At 48.3% G+C, this 15,767-nt stretch overlaps 1 protein-coding gene across 1 annotated transcript in view; it reads left to right on the forward strand.

Annotated features, from left to right (window-relative positions):
* The window catches only part of cfap46 (cilia and flagella associated protein 46), a 146,466-nt gene that overhangs the window by 22,130 nt on the left and 108,569 nt on the right, over positions 1 to 15,767 (forward strand). Inside the window, exon 8 of the mRNA XM_077247212.1 lies at positions 4,216 to 5,043. Within this exon, the coding sequence (XP_077103327.1) occupies positions 4,216 to 5,043 (828 nt within the window). The remainder of the gene's footprint in view (positions 1 to 4,215; positions 5,044 to 15,767) is intronic.

Consider the following 15,767-nt stretch of genomic DNA (forward strand, 5'->3'; position numbering starts at 1 on the left):
ACAGCACGAGATAAAACCTCCATAAGCTCCTCATCATTATCGGAGGCATGAGCTGGCGAAAACTCAACATCCCCCATATCAACACTAACGACATCCAGATCCTCAGAACTGGATAGCCGCAACAATGGTGCCCCAACCTGGGAAGGAGAAGCCGCAGCGCGGGCTCCTTCCTGGGCAGAGGCACCGGATCCAGCAGGTAAGGGTTGAGAAAGGGCTGGGCCCGTCTCAAGCCCCGCTACTAGATCCATATGCGAACCCCAAGATGAAAGCCTTCGCTGTGCCTCGGCAGCAGCGGGACCCGCACCCCGGGGAGCGCGAACCGAACCGTCCTCCTCAAAGAACGCCCGGCGAGAGCGGAGCGTCCTCACGGACAGCTTCTCGCAATGCTCACAGTCAGCTCCCTCGAGAACTGACTGGGCATGCTCCACTCCCAAACAAGCAACACAAAGCTGATGTGTGTCCCCACCCGTGATGAAACGAGGGCAAGGGACAACACAACGCTTGAATTCTTGTTTCGCCATAATATATATATATATATAGATAGATAATGTGCTTGTGACAGACAACAATAAATAGACAAGGACAGTATACAGAGAGCGCTTGCTGAAGGCAACAGAAGCTGTTGCGGTCTGATTTCTGGTGTGCTTTATAGCTTCCTGGTCTATGACGTCACCGCCGGTGACGTCTCGTTCTTCCATTGGACTGATTATACACGTGCTTCACGACGCAATCACGCAGAGCGTTCCCACCGCGTCTCAACGCAGCTCGAGTTCCCTTGAAAGGGAACTTGGCCTGTCTGCCACTGGTTGGACAAACAGGTAGTCCAGTTTACATGTTGAGCAGCTTAAACAAACACATCAATGTTTTGAAAGGGTTACAGAAGTTGCTTGCACATATACAGCTTGTGTAAAACATAAATATGGTGCATTTATCACCTATTTCAGCAATTTACAATGTCTCTGTTTCACTCTTCTGAATCTACGAATAACTATCGTATAGTGACTCTGAATATAGATAAGATACAAGAAAATATTTTAACATCCAAAAAGGAAATACAGCTTTTTTTGCAGAAAATTACTTTAAATTTGGCTCATTCTTAATGTTTTTATTTAATTTATTTCCAAAACTGGAATTTGTTTATTTCCAAAACTGGAGTATGGCATGAATCATTAATCATCATCAAATTTCTCTATATATATATATATATATATATATATATATATATATATATATATATATATATATATATATATATATATATAACACATATTAACACTTCCTGGGAAATTGGCACTAAATATCAATAATAAAACTAAGTTGCTGCAATCTGGCTCTTTTCCCCTCTGTCATAAATGAATGTGTCTCAGAGCGTCAGACGAAACACAATAAACGCTGTCATGTTCTCTTGCGTTCGGATGCTGGTGTTTGGGAACGCAATCGTGTGAGACGCTTCTGGAGGGAATTAAACCAAATTAAAAATGGAAATGGTTACACAGAAACCGTGCTAACACAGAAACCGAAAATTCTCGGGACAGCAGCATTTGTCCAAATTTCAATCTTAACCGTTCTATTTCATCAGAAACAATCTGAAACAGGGCTTTAAGTGTAAAATACCGAACTTGTCCTTTAATGCCAGTTCTGATGCCGCTTCTTTGTCATCTCTGCACTGCAAAGAAGGATTTTTGTGTAATGACCACTGCATAGAATATGAAAAGTCAGCTCATCTGTCAACAACAGGCCTAAACCAGCCATAGTACCAGTAAACAAACACAATCAGTAAAATATCATCTAATTATTATCAACAAAACTTTGAAAATATCGAGACATATTTTTGTCAATATTGCGCACCCCTAATGTAAGGTATTAATTTTGATTTCTTCGGTCTTAAAAAGGTCTTAAAAAGCCTTAAATTTGACTTAAAATAGTGTGCAGATACCCTGTTGGATGTGAACTCAGAGAAATACTACAGCTGCATTCCTCAGAAACAAATGACAGATGCATCAAGTGTATTCATCGAGTCAGTCACATATAATCTAATAAGACGTGTCGAAAGTCTTGTTCTGCGTATGGTTGCAGCCTCTGCCCACCTGTCACATTTAATATAGTCACAAGAGTCAAGAGTGGCATAAAATACACAATATATGGTAACTCAATTATGTCCACCAAGGGCTTCTGTGTCTTCTAAGGTAGTAACAGTAAATCTCGCCAGCTATGAATCAACAAAACAAGATTGTTTATAGTCTGTGCTGTTCCTTGTTTTAAAGAAGGATGGAGGAATTAGCCCCATGATCTATTCAGAGCATCTTCAGGGTTACAAATCCAGGATGCTTACAGATCTTTAAGCACCGGCACCTGCTTACATCCATCATCAGAACCGATGTGTTTCTTCCATACAGAAGTTCAACTGAGGCACAGACCTGAGGTTTGCCTTCAAGGGCATCGCATGTGAATTTCTGGTTTAGGCGATCTGTTTTGAGCCGCGGACAGCAGCGATCAGGCGACAGATGTGTTTGTCAAACTGCAGTTCTGATTATAAATCTCAAAAAGCCAGCTCTGTCCATGCCCCTATTATGCTATTTTAATGTTTTCTAATGTTGTTTTGGAGTCTCTTACAACTGGTTTACATGCATCAAAGGTCAAAAAACTGTTTAATTTTCTTTTAATTAATCACCACGTTTTCAATGATTCACAAACGACTCGTCAGATGAATCAATATCTCCAAATCCCTCCTTTCCGCGAGTTACTCTACTCTGATTGGCCAGACAGCTCAGTCTGTTGTGATTGGGCACCGCGTACAGCGCTCGTCAAAAACAAAAATGGCCTTTGCCATAACAACGTCAGCTCTGCTTGTCGTGCTGAGGCTTCCTACACTGTAAACTCATGTGTAAACTAGTAAACACAGTAACGAACAATGACGTCGATTTTACCATATAAATCTGAGCGTAAATCCGAAGAGGAAACATTGGAAGAACTATTCATTCAACAACACGAACCTCCATCGCAAGGACGACTCGAGCAGGACGTTTCTTAGTGATACACTACTCAGTTTGAGGTAGCCTACATTATGAAACTGTAATTCACAATAACTAGACAATAACTTTATATACAGTGCACTTTCAGATTAAAAACTTCACAGGATGTTTTCATTCACCTAGAGCTATGTTACACACTACATGAAAGGTCCTTTTCAAAAATCCATAATAGGGGCCCTTTAAACTAATAATTGACAGAAAACATAATAAAGCAAAGATGTGCTGCGGCTGCTGGCAGGAGTGGAACCAGACCAGAGATAGCGAGAGATCAAAAGGACAGCCTCTCTTTTCTCTTCTCCCTCACTTCTTTCACCCCAGGCTCTTCTTACATCAGACCTGAGGCTGGACCTATGATGAGTTATTCCTTCAATATGGAACCCCTTCTGAAGGTCTGTCTTCGGGCTTGGTAGTGAGTGCCCCCTTTCAAGCTTTGGGGTGGTAGGCCTTTCTGAGAATAGTTTTTGGCCACAGCTCTAATAGCAGCAGGATGAGCTTTGTAGGTCTCCACCCTTTACAAGATTTAGTAAGGTTGAACAGTAGACCTCGGGGTATTACGACTAGTGGGTAGTGCCAATCTAGTGAACAGGTTAGCTTCATCTCATGGAGAATTAACTAGTGAGGCCACCGTCCGTCCAAGCATCAAACAGATAAACTCTGTGTACATGAGATGGCTTCCTCCCAATCGGGAGTTATTCTACTGAGGCCACCGCTCTGTACAAGATACAGATGGACTACAACACCAAGCGTAATAGCCAGCTTGTATTAGAATAGCAGGTCTCCTCTCATTTTAGAGAGTCATTTGAAATGAGACTATAGCTCTAAACTTCAGACAGATGATATGCGTGTCGGCCGCCTGAATATCTGGCTTATGCATAAGTAATAGGAAATTTGGAGGCGTCTGCTAAGCGTCCTCGCCTTGAGCCCCTCAGTGTCTGACTGTATGTTCTTTAGAGCTCAGATCAGTGAGGCCTACAATCAATCACTTCCAAAAAGAAATGCAAAACCTTTGCTAATTGAAAGTCACTTTACAATAAAAGTCACAGCATGTTACAGATGTTTAAAAAAAACGTTTATTCTGGAAAATACAGTATAAATTTTTTTCCTAGGAATTGAACTCATGATTTTGTTGTTGCCATGTTCTTCTGTTTGATATAGAGAAAGACTGTTTCCATGTTTTTCACAGTATGGTTGATGTCAATGAACTGAGGAGAGATGAGGTGAAGGAACTGAAGGAGGTTTTCCTGCTGCTGATGCAGTCATCAGAACCCAAAGCGTCTGACATCCCGAGCTCCCATCCTCCAGCGCGCATGCACAGCTCTAGTGCTCCACCCAATATCCCTGAATCCAGTCCTCCGCCCATCACACACAGCTCTAGTGCTCCACCCAACATCCCTGAATCCAGTCCTCCGCCCATCACACACAGCTCTAGTGCTCCACCCTACATCCCTGAATCCAGTCCTCTGCCCGTCACACACAGCTCTAGTGCTCCACCCAACATCCCTGAATCCAGTCCTCCACCCATCATACACAGCTCTAGTGCTCCACCCAACATCCCTGAATCCAGTCCTCCGCCCATCACACACGGCTCTAGTGCTCCACCCAACATCCCTGAATCCAGTCCTCCGCCCATCACACTCGGCTCTAGTGCTCCACCCAACATCCCTGAATCCAGTCCTCCGCCCATCACACACGGCTCTAGTGCTCCACCCAACATCCCTGAATCCAGTCCTCCGCCCATCACACTCGGCTCTAGTGCTCCACCCAACATCCCTGAATCCAGTCCTCCGCCCATCACACACGGCTCTAGTGCTCCACCCAACATCCCTGAATCCAGTCCTCCGCCCATCACACACGGCTCTAGTGCTCCACCCAACATCCCTGAATCCAGTCCTCCGGCCATCACACACGGCTCTAGTGCTCCACCCAACATCCCTGAATCCAGTCCTCCGTCCAGCTCCTGCAGCTCCAGTGTTTGTCTGGATCACGACTCGTCCATTTCACTGACTGACAGGTGCGTCTAACATTCAGGATTGTCACAGCAGCATCATGATGTTAAATAAAAAAGATGTTTTCTATTTCCATAAATCAAGATACATTTACTGGAGAAGCAAAATTACTGTATCAAATGTATCAAAGTTAAGTGACTTTACACTTAAAACAAGAACAAATATCTGCCAATGGAGTCATAAAAATAAGATTAACTCAAAAGAGAAAAAAGATCATTCACTTTCAAGGGAACTCGCACTGCGTCGAAACCCTGTGGGAAGGTGTCATGAAGCACGTATGTAATCAGTCCAATGGGTTGACGTCATCGACCAGAAAACTATAAAGCACACCTCAACCAAAAAATGTACATAAACCATCAGTGGGGTCTGCGGTCCAGCCCCTTATTCAAACTGGCTCACCAGATCCTCCTTTGGGCCCAAAGTAAACTGCTCTCTGAGGGCAGCATTTATTCCAGGGTATTTAAATCAGGGAGCAGACATCCTGTCGAGGCAGGGGCCGAGGCCTGGGGAATGGAGACACCACCCTGAGGAGGTGGAGCTCCTATGGGCAAACTTCGATCCAGTGAAAGTAGATCTTTCCCTCCCTTCTTGGGCTGGACGTATGGTACAGAAGTGGCCCAGGCTGTGTCTGTACGCGTTTCCCCTGATCACTCTGCTCCCAGGAGTTCTGTAGAGAGTTTGGCGGGAACAATTCTACTCAGGGTTATCCCCCTCCACACTCAGGCTCAATCCCATTCCTTGCCCCTTCCCCTTGTTTTCGAGTGTACCCCTTGGCCCTTAAAACAGAGTTACAAGGGCCAAGGGGTTGAAATATTCCCCTACGAAATGGAACAACCTTTCATGAACCCGATACGTCATCAGTCGTCGATGATTGCTCTGACGTTACGGAAGCCAGTTTTTACAGGATTTCTCCATGACAACGACTGACAATGAGCGCCGTTGCTCTTACCTCTGAGGAAACATGATGATTATAACGTTCCTTCCTTAAAAATTTGTGTCTTTTCTGTTTCGGAAAGGTAATTTATTATACAATTTCTTAATTTAAATGACTATATTATTATTATAAGAGTAAATAAAGTGCACGGTGGTGTCATCTGGGACTAAATTTAAATGTTTAACCGTTTGCAAAGCCATCTCGCCGGTGATTCGCGATGTATTCTGGGAAATTTCTCGTGGCCCTCCGTTCGGAGTTTGCCTCTGAAAAATCTTCGTTTCGGAGGCTATGTAGCTCTACCCCTTCGCCCTACCCCTCTATCACAACAAGAATCGGGACACCCTACCCCTAGATGTGAATGCTTAAAACGGAGGGCCAAGGCCAAGGGTTGAATTGGGATTGAGCCTAAAGGTGTATGTGGCAGCAGTCCACACAAGGAGCCCTGCCTGGGATTTGACCATTGTTTTAGAAGGCCTTTCCTTGGCTCCCTTTTAGCCTATTGAGGACGTTTCTGAGAAGTTTCTTTCTCCTCGCCATTACGTCTCTCAAATGAATTGGAGACATTCAAGCTCTCTCGGTATCTCCCTTGTGCCTGGAATTTGCGCCCGGTATGGTAAAGGCTTTTCTTCAACCTAGACTGGGTGATGTTCATAAGGTTCCTACTAATATTGTAAGACCTATAGTACTGCAGGCTTTCGGCCCTCCTCCCTTCCGGACGTGAGACCAAGAGATACTAAATCTGCTCAGCCCAGTCAGGGTCCTACATGCTTATGTCCACAGAGCTGCCCTGTGGAGGAAATCTGAACAGTTGTTTTTGTGTTTTGCGTCACCCAGAAAGGGGTGCCCAGCAACTAAGCAGAGGATAAGCAAGTGGGTGGTCAAGGCTATCTCACTTACTTATGAGTCGGCCAGTCAGCCTTCACCTTTGACTGTACTGGCCCACTCAATGCTTCCAAAGCATTACTGTCAAGAGTTTCCCTCTAAGATGTTTGTCTGGTCCTCACCGCACACATTCGTGAGGTTCTACAACCTAGACCTCGGCCCCACCTCAGGGACGCAGGTGCTTTCGTCTGCATGTGTGCAATGACTTCACACAGATGGACACTTGCTCCTATGGCGTTGTGGGTATAGCGTTTCCACAGCGTTTCGACGCAGTGCGAGTACCCTTGAAAGTAAGTAAGTAAGTAAGTAAAGTTCATTTATAGAGCACTTTTCACAGATAAAATCACAAACTGCTTTACAAAGTGCAACCACAAAATAAAATAGTATACAATCAGTAAAAAGTACATCATTTAAAAGCCCAAAATAAAACCCAGTTAACTAAATGCTTGTCTAAATAACAGTGTCTTGAGAAGAATCGACCGAGTCGGCCACACGGAGGAACAAAGGCAAGGCGTTCCACAGTCTGGGGGCTATAGCCTGAAAAGACAGGTCTCCCCAGGTTTTATAGCGAGTCTTTGGGACCATTAACAGACTCTGGCCTGAGGATCGAAGTGCGCGGCCTGGGGAGTATGTGCAAAACAAATCAGCAATGTATTGAGGGGCCTGACCATGTAAAGCTCTAAAAGTTAAAACTAATATTTTAAAATCAATACGCAATTTGATGGGTAGCCAGTGTAGGGAGGACAAAATGGGTGTGATGTGTGTCCTCCTGCCAGATCTTGTTAGAAGCCTTGCCGCAGCATTTTGAACCATTTGAAGGCGACTTAAAGTAGATTTATTACAAAAAGTAAAAAGAGAGTTACAGTAATCTAAACGTGAAGAAATAAAAGCATGGATAACCACTTCGAGGTCAGAGTCTGATAAAATTACCCGCAATTTTGCAATATTTCTTAGATGATAAAAGCAGTTTCTGATCAAAAGTCTAGAATGGCAGTCCAAAGACATTGACTGGTCAAACCAGACACCCAGGTTTCTGATGCTCGACTGGACAGAGGAGCTCAGAGAACGTCCTGGTTGCGTATGCAACCCACCGTTCCCTGAAGGAGGGAACGGAGGACGTAGTCGACGCGACTGAAATGGGATCACGCTAGGGAGCCTATCATCTTCGATTACTATTGAACGAGCCAATGGAATTTGGCGTGCGTGATTTGCATCACACACTCCGCCCCCGCGGCGCGGGTATAAATACGGAAGTGGATGCACGCACTAGTTGCTTTTCGCTGAGGAGCCGAGAGTAACCCGGGGTCAGCGGTGGTCCAGCGGTAGTGGCAAGGGGACTACGTCCTCCGTTCCCTCCTTCAGGGAACGGTGGGTTGCATACGCAACCAGGACGTTCCCTTTCAGTCGATAACGTCGGACGTAGTCGACGCGACTGAAATGGGATCAACCATTGAACACGCCACTAACGCTGCCACCTTCCAGTGCCTAAACCAAAGCCTCCTGATGCCCCCGCAAACTTAAGGCGGGGAAGGACAGGGCTTAGGCCAGGGAAGTCACTGCTGTTCCTACAGGACCACTGGGAAAGCGTTCCCCGTACGTTGGAAGGAAGGGACGCTGCGGAAGCCACATCCAACCCGAGGGAGGTAACGTGGAGAATACACATATGAACTGGGCGGAAACCGGGCAGTCTAACATATGGAATGTCACTGGGGTGGCTCCAGCCTAAGACGGGGGGAGACACACCGGACAGTGACGGCAGAGAGACTCTGCCGAGGGAAGACACGGGCTCACCGCAGGGAGCCGTATCGTGGAAGAATACACATATGGGGTCACCGAAGGGACCGCAACATATGGACCCAGCCTAACACAGGTTCCACACTGCTTACGAGTGGTAGGCCTAACAACAGACGTTCCGCACGTCCGACGTCGGAGGGGTGTGGAGGAACTCAACAGGGTTCAATTTTAAGGGAACTCAACTGGAGTAGAAAGGCGCACGTATCCAGTCCATAGGAGGGGAATGGCGCAGCAAGCCGACACTTGAACCGGGCTCACGGTGAAACTGGCTTCATGAGAAGGGAGCCCACGGGAAGCAGCGGTTCAACTAGGTGTCGTCCAGCCCCCAACTCTAGAATCTGTTTAGCAAAGTATATCGTCAACGCCCAGGCGGAGCACTTTACACTCATCATAGAGGAGCTCAACACCTAAGTGGACATGTTGCATCTCGGATCTTTGCCGAAATGAAGGCAAGCACTAAGTGCAACTTCGCATGGAAACAGCCTTCCCTCTCTGCTGAATTCCAACAGATACTTGAAGAGCTGGTCTGAGGTCTATGACTTGCATTCTGTACACGTCCAAGCGAACGGACAGAGAAGCCAGGGCTGGATCTGCCTCCTCCAGGGCAGCGCTTGCAGGCTCAGCACCTGCTCCTATTACGGGAGAGGTAGGAACCTTGGGCACAATCCGAGCCGGGGTCTCAGCTTGTGAGAGTTAGCCGGCCCAGACTCCAGGCACAATACGTTGACCGAAAGCGAGCAAGTCCCTACCCTCTAGTAGAGACCACGCGAGCAGGAGAACTGATATAACAGAATTTTTAACTCACTGCCTGCAGTGGCTCAGGGGCGGTCTCTGCAGTGCAGTCGCACCAGGGACAAGGCCCAAGAGGATAAAGAGGGACACAAGGATTTACAAGACCTTGCTCCTCAGGAACCTGACGATCAGAACGTGCTTCTGCATACTTCTGCAACACGATGAGCGTCGTTTAAACACCGAGGCAACATCATTTTGAGGGTGAAGGAAAACAGCCTACTGCAACCCATTTTGCAGGAAAGAGAGCACTGAAGTGATCGAAAGCTTTCAGGATCTCCTCTGGAGAGAAGACGCACTCAACGACTAGGTTCCACTTCTAAAGGCGTAAGCACGCTACCCCATTCTAGGGGGTGCTCGCCGAAGTGATGGTAACTATCACACATTCTTGTGATAGCCACCTGAACCTCCGCGTTCAGATGTAAGACCGCCCGGAATCCCCGGGGGAAGAACGCGTGTGCCATCGTGCCCCGCCCCCGAAGAGTTTTCCGGGGAAGTCAGGAAGGCTGTTGATGGGAGCCAGGTCTAGTTGGGCCAATAAGGGGTAACTATGAAGACCTGTTCCTCTCCTGACTTGGCACGTAGGTGCAAGTGACGGGCGCAAAAGACAGGAGCATTGCTCAACACAACATGTGAAGATCACTGGGCTTCAGGAGCATTTTCTGCTCAGCACTTGGGTGTGACAAGTTCACTGAGCTTCAGGAGCATTCCTGCTCAACACCTGAGTGTGATCAACTCACCGAGCTTCAGGAGCATTTCTGCTCAACACTTGAGTACGAAGAACCTCACTGAGCGACAGGAGCATTTCTGCTCAGCACTTGAGTGTGACAAGTTCACTGAACTTCAGGAGCATTCCTGCTCAACACCTGAGTGTGATAAACTCACTGAGCTTCAGGAGCATTTCTGCTCAACACTTGAGTGCGAAGAATTTCACTGAACGACAGGAGCATTTCTGCTCAGCACTTGAGTGTGACAAGTTCACTGAGCTTCAGGAGCATTACTGCTCAACACCTGAGTGTGATAAACTCACTGAGCTTCAGGAGCATTTCTGCTCAACACTTGAGTGCGAGGAACTTCACTGAGCACCAGGAGCATTTCTGCTCAGCACTGCGTGTGATGAATTCACTGCGCTACCTGTGATGGACTCACTGAGCTACAGGAGCATTGCTGCTCAACACCTGAGTGCGATGAACTTCACTGAGTTTCAGGAGCAACTCTGCTCAACATGAAGTGTGATGATCTCACTGACTTGAGCAGCGCAAGGCGACCCTGAGTCGCCGTCACTTTTTAGAAGGCTCACTGGGGTTAAACGTATTCTGCGGGCCCCTGGGACAGCTGGGACCCAGTGTTTGTCCAAGGGTAGTCCGCTCGGTTTACCCAAACACTGGCGGAAAAATAAAACCGGGGGGGCAATTGAGCGGCCCCGGAATGGCAAGACCCAGCGGACCCAGGGGATGGAGTCTCCACTTGCCCTGGCTATAACTGTCGTGAGGCTCGATGGCGGCACGATTGAGTAAGCGGGAGGGGTGGAACAAGGCGCCCTCAGAAGCGTCTGACTCCAAGGAGGAGGTGACGGGAGAGTTTGTGACACCCGCAATGTCTAACAACTCGAGGCAAGAATGCCCGTGTAGTCGGGGGTCGCCCAGGCCCCCGTTAAAACACGCCCTTTGTACATGGCCCCTCTGCTGAGGAGGGTTTGGCAGCAGACCGGGATGAACTATAGTCACACAGGGTGAGCTGCTCTGCCACGGTCACCTCGGGACTCGATCGTAAAGCTAGCGCTGAAGCGGTCACATACGGAGGAAGCCAACTTAGGCTGTCGCTATCGTATACCCCAGGAGCCTCTGAATCTTTTCAGTGGGACCCTTTCTCACTTCAACACCAGCTGAACACATTCTCACTGGAGAGACGTGTTGGACCGAGTACCTCTCCAAAACTGAAAAAGAGATACTCAGCCCGTGGGCGAGATTACTCTCTTCCAGTTGACCTGAAGACCCAACGGGCTCTGGAGCACTCGAGGGGAAGGACACCACGTGTCCTTCAGGCCAAAGCTGCAGACCAATCTTGGGCCAAGATGGTCACGACCCACCACCTAGTAGCACGAAGAACGAGTTTACAACTGGCCTTCGTACCGGCTGGAGGAGCGGCTATATCAAATCCTTCGCCAGCAGGATAAGATAAGCACGCACAAGTCAGGAGCACTGCTCAACACTTGGTGTGAAGAATATCACTGAATTTTTTAGGAGCACGTCTGCTCAACACCTAATGTGATGTTACTATCACTGACCTGAGCGGGGTAGCCGAGCCTGAGGTGGGGCAGCAAAGTAGAGATAGTGGTGTTAGTGTGCAGTGCAACACTTACCTGTCTCCACTAGCGGCAGGGGACGTGAGAAGGCGGATGACCGGGTCCTCGAACGCCCCAAGCTGCCTGTTGGCGACCAAGGGAAGCTGGGGGATGTAAGGCTATTATACAGGGTCACATCCGCCATGCTGGCCCACTTGGGACTCAGGAATAGAAAAATTGCTCTTTTTCTGAATATGTGGGTACCGCTGACCCCGTTTTTATAGGGGCCAGCGGCGGAACAGACACACACATAACAAAAAACTCCAGCCGGCCCTCCAACCAGCCAGAGGGAGTGGATCGGCGACCACTCCACAAGCAACTCCCCCATCCCTGAGAGCCCGTCCAGGTTCAGCGTTTTCTTTTGCGCTGGAGCTTACCACCTGGCTTGGCAGCGCCTGGAGCGGGCTGGGCGCCCCTTCCGCGGCCGGCTCCGCGCCGGAACCTGGGTGAAGGCTGCTGCGGTGGTTCGGCGGGAGCTGAGGCGGCTGCAGGCGGACGCCCTCGGCGACGAGCAGGCGGAGGATCTGACCTCGGGGGGCGGGTGAAGGCAGCAGCGTCCCTCCGAGGCAGGATGTGCGGGATGGCCTCCGTCTGCTTCTGAGCTGTAGAGAACTGTTGGGCAAAGTTCTCCACAGCGTCGCCGAATAACCCAACCTGGGAAATGGAAGAGTCCAGGACCCGAACCTTGTCCGCATCTCTCATATCGGCCAGGTTGAGCCAGAGATGGCGCTCCTGGACCACTAGTGTGGACATCGCCGAACCCACCGCGCGAGCTGCAACCTTCGCCGCCCGGAGGGCGAGGTCAGTTGCAGTGCGGAGCTCACCCATGAGCTCAGGGTCCGAACTACCCTCGTGCATGTTCATGAGTGCCTGGGCCTGGTGGACCTGGAGCAACGCCATGGCATGCAAGGAGGAAGCGGCTTGCCCACAAGCTTTGTAAGCCTTGCCCGTAAGAGCGGACGAGAACTTACAGGCTTTAGAGGGGTGACGAGGATCACCCCTCCAGGAAGCGGCCGCCGTTGGGCATAACTGCATCGCAACGGCCCGCTCCACCGGAGGGATAGCCTCGTAACCCTTCACCGCTCCCCCATCAAGGGTAGTGAGAGGGGAGGAGCTACTCAGGCGGTTTCTGGCAGAGAAAGGTGCCATCCATGCCCTCGTAAGCTCCTCATGCACTTCAGGAAAGAAAGGAACCGGGGCGGCGGACTGAGAACCAGTACCGCCCGCCCCGATATACCAATCATCCAACCGAGACGGCTCGGGACACGGTGGAGGGTTCCACACGAGCCCTACCGCCTCGGCGGCCTTTTTCAGCATAGCTGACATCTCTGGATCTGGCTCGGGCAACACTGGTCTCCCGGAGGGAGGCAGTGCAGCCGAGTCATCATCTCCAGAGTTCAGCTCCCCCTCCGATGCTGCGATTGACAACGTATCCCCTGGAGGGGCCCCAAATGACACGGCTGGCCCGTCCATTACAGAGGGACCAGCGGGATCAATGGGGAGCTCCATCGGTTGCGGTGTGAAAGAGGAGTGAGGGACCCACGGGGCGTGGCCGGGCGGATTACCCCTCACTGTGATCCTCAGATCACCCAGCTTGGACGGCACCCCAGTCCTCCTCTGGGAAGGTAACCCAGAGGAAGAACAGGGGCGGGGCCCAGAGGTGGGGACTGCACCAACGCTTTTAACGAAGGCGAGTCTAGATCTCAACACCGAGATGGACATGTTCCCGCAGTGAGAACATGCCTCATCCACGAAAGCTGCCTCAGCATGCTGTAAGCCCAAACATGCGACACAACTTTCGTGACCGTCAGAAGGGGATAGTGCCAGACCGCACCCAGAAACGCACGGATGGAATGGCATCTTGAAAAAGACGCACTCACACCCGTGTTGCTCTTTTAGGAAATGGGACCGTCACCAGTGCCGGAGCACACAGGGAATGACCGCGGCAAACACTGAATAGTCTTTCAACTAACAGTGAAGCACTCACTTCTCGCCCTCTAACCAACCGTCAACACACAAACAAACAGTAGAAATTTGATGCTGTTAAAACAGCAGTTGAGAGCTGAGAAGCTCGCGATCACCGCTGCACCACGCTGTAGAACACCAACACTGGAGAGGTCTTCCCGCAAGAACACCGACACACTCGCTCGTTGAACACAACAGCACTCTTCAGAGACATCAAAGACGAACGGCTCCGAAGCGAAAGGCATCTAGTGCGTGCATCCACTTCCGTATTTATACCCGCGCCGCGGGGGCGGAGTGTGTGATGCAAATCACGCACGCCAAATTCCATTGGCTCGTTCAATAGTAATCGAAGATGATAGGCTCCCTAGCGTGATCCCATTTCAGTCGCGTCGACTACGTCCGACGTTATCGACTGAAAGGGAACCAAGGTTTTGAAGGATGGATGGTATTTTATTGTCTGGGGCAACAATTAGGGTTTCAGTCTTTTCCTAATTTAATTGAAGACAGTTACTAGCAAGCCACGATTTAACCGAAGAAAAACATTCCAATAAATCTGTTAGTTTGTGGAACTCAGAGTCATTGAACGAGCAATACAACTGTATGTCATCCGCATAAAAATGGTATGACACATTGTTAAAATGGCTCAAAATTTTTCCCAAAGGGGTAATGTACAGTAAAAACAAAAGTGGCCCTAGGACAGGGCCCTTGGAACCCCATTCATGAATGGAGTGGCTTCAGACAGTATATTTTTTACATATACAGAAAAAGTTCTGTCATTCAAGTAAGAGGAAAACCACTTTAAAACAGACCCAACGATACCAAACTCTTTTTCTAATCTATTCAACAGGATTTTGTGGTCCACTGTATCAAACGCTGATGATAAATCCAATAGAACCAATACTGAGTACCTTCCAGAATCGGTTACGTATGTAACCTTAGTTCCCTGAAGAGACGTTGCGTCACACTGCCATAGTCCCAGCATGCCCGTGATCGACTTCAGTCTATCAGAAGCTGACATTGTTTGGTTCAGGTGTGCTTTATAGTTTCCTGGTTGATGACATTACCTGCCTATGTCATTCCTTCTCGCCATTGGACTGATTCCTTACGTGCTTCACGACGCAAGCACGCAGAGGCGTTCCCACAGCGTTACGTAGCAGCGTCTCGTTCGCTCTCCTAAGGTTACATGCGCAACAGAGCTGTTTTCTTACCGCATTGGCAGATATTTGTCCTTGTTTTAAACAAAAACAAGGTAAATTTCTTTATACTTGTTTGCAGTTAACAAATCTTAAGGCCCTTTCACATCAAGGATGATAACGGTAAAGATATAGTTTTAAAAATCGTTCTAAATGTAAAAGAAAAGCCACAGTGCTATAACAATAACTGAACAGAGAAACAATATCATGGGAATCACATTCAGAGTGAATTTTTACAGCCAATAAACGATAAAAAACATTGACAGTCAATTAGAATCATCCTGCTTTAAAGGGTAACTAAACCCCTGGTCAGAGCCTGACTCCACCCACTGGCAATATTTGCAAAATGCTGGAAAAGTGGGCAGAGCCCAGAGGGGGTAGGGGGTGTTGGGGGGAATCGTGCACCTGAGAGAGATGCGTACATTGCTCTGTAGGCAATGGCGTGGTTAGCTGGTACCCTGGCACTCAGACGTTTTTACACCATATATTGTAGAATTAAAACACTTTATACCCAAATGTCAAAAAATTTACTCGAATCAATGAACAGCATTTATGAAGCTCCATTCTTACAGATCATTAACTAAAAAAAGTTGTTTTAGTGTTTAGTTACTCTTTAACCCTCTGAGGTCGGCTATCGCGCGGGCGCGATAGTCTCGCTTTTTTTCTTATCAAAGCAAAAGAAACTCAAAATTTGTTGATTTTGATCTTACATATTACGTGTTGTACATCATTAGATCCTGATAAGTGTGTATTTTTTTTGTGGATACTCACAATAAAAATAAAGTGTTGTGCTTGTCGCCAAATAAAGAAAAACAAACATGATGCGCG

Source organism: Siphateles boraxobius, unplaced genomic scaffold (assembly GCF_051911475.1).
Source record: "Siphateles boraxobius isolate OS27281-9 unplaced genomic scaffold, OSU_SipBor_1 108, whole genome shotgun sequence".
Classification (NCBI taxonomy): domain Eukaryota; kingdom Metazoa; phylum Chordata; class Actinopteri; order Cypriniformes; family Leuciscidae; genus Siphateles; species Siphateles boraxobius.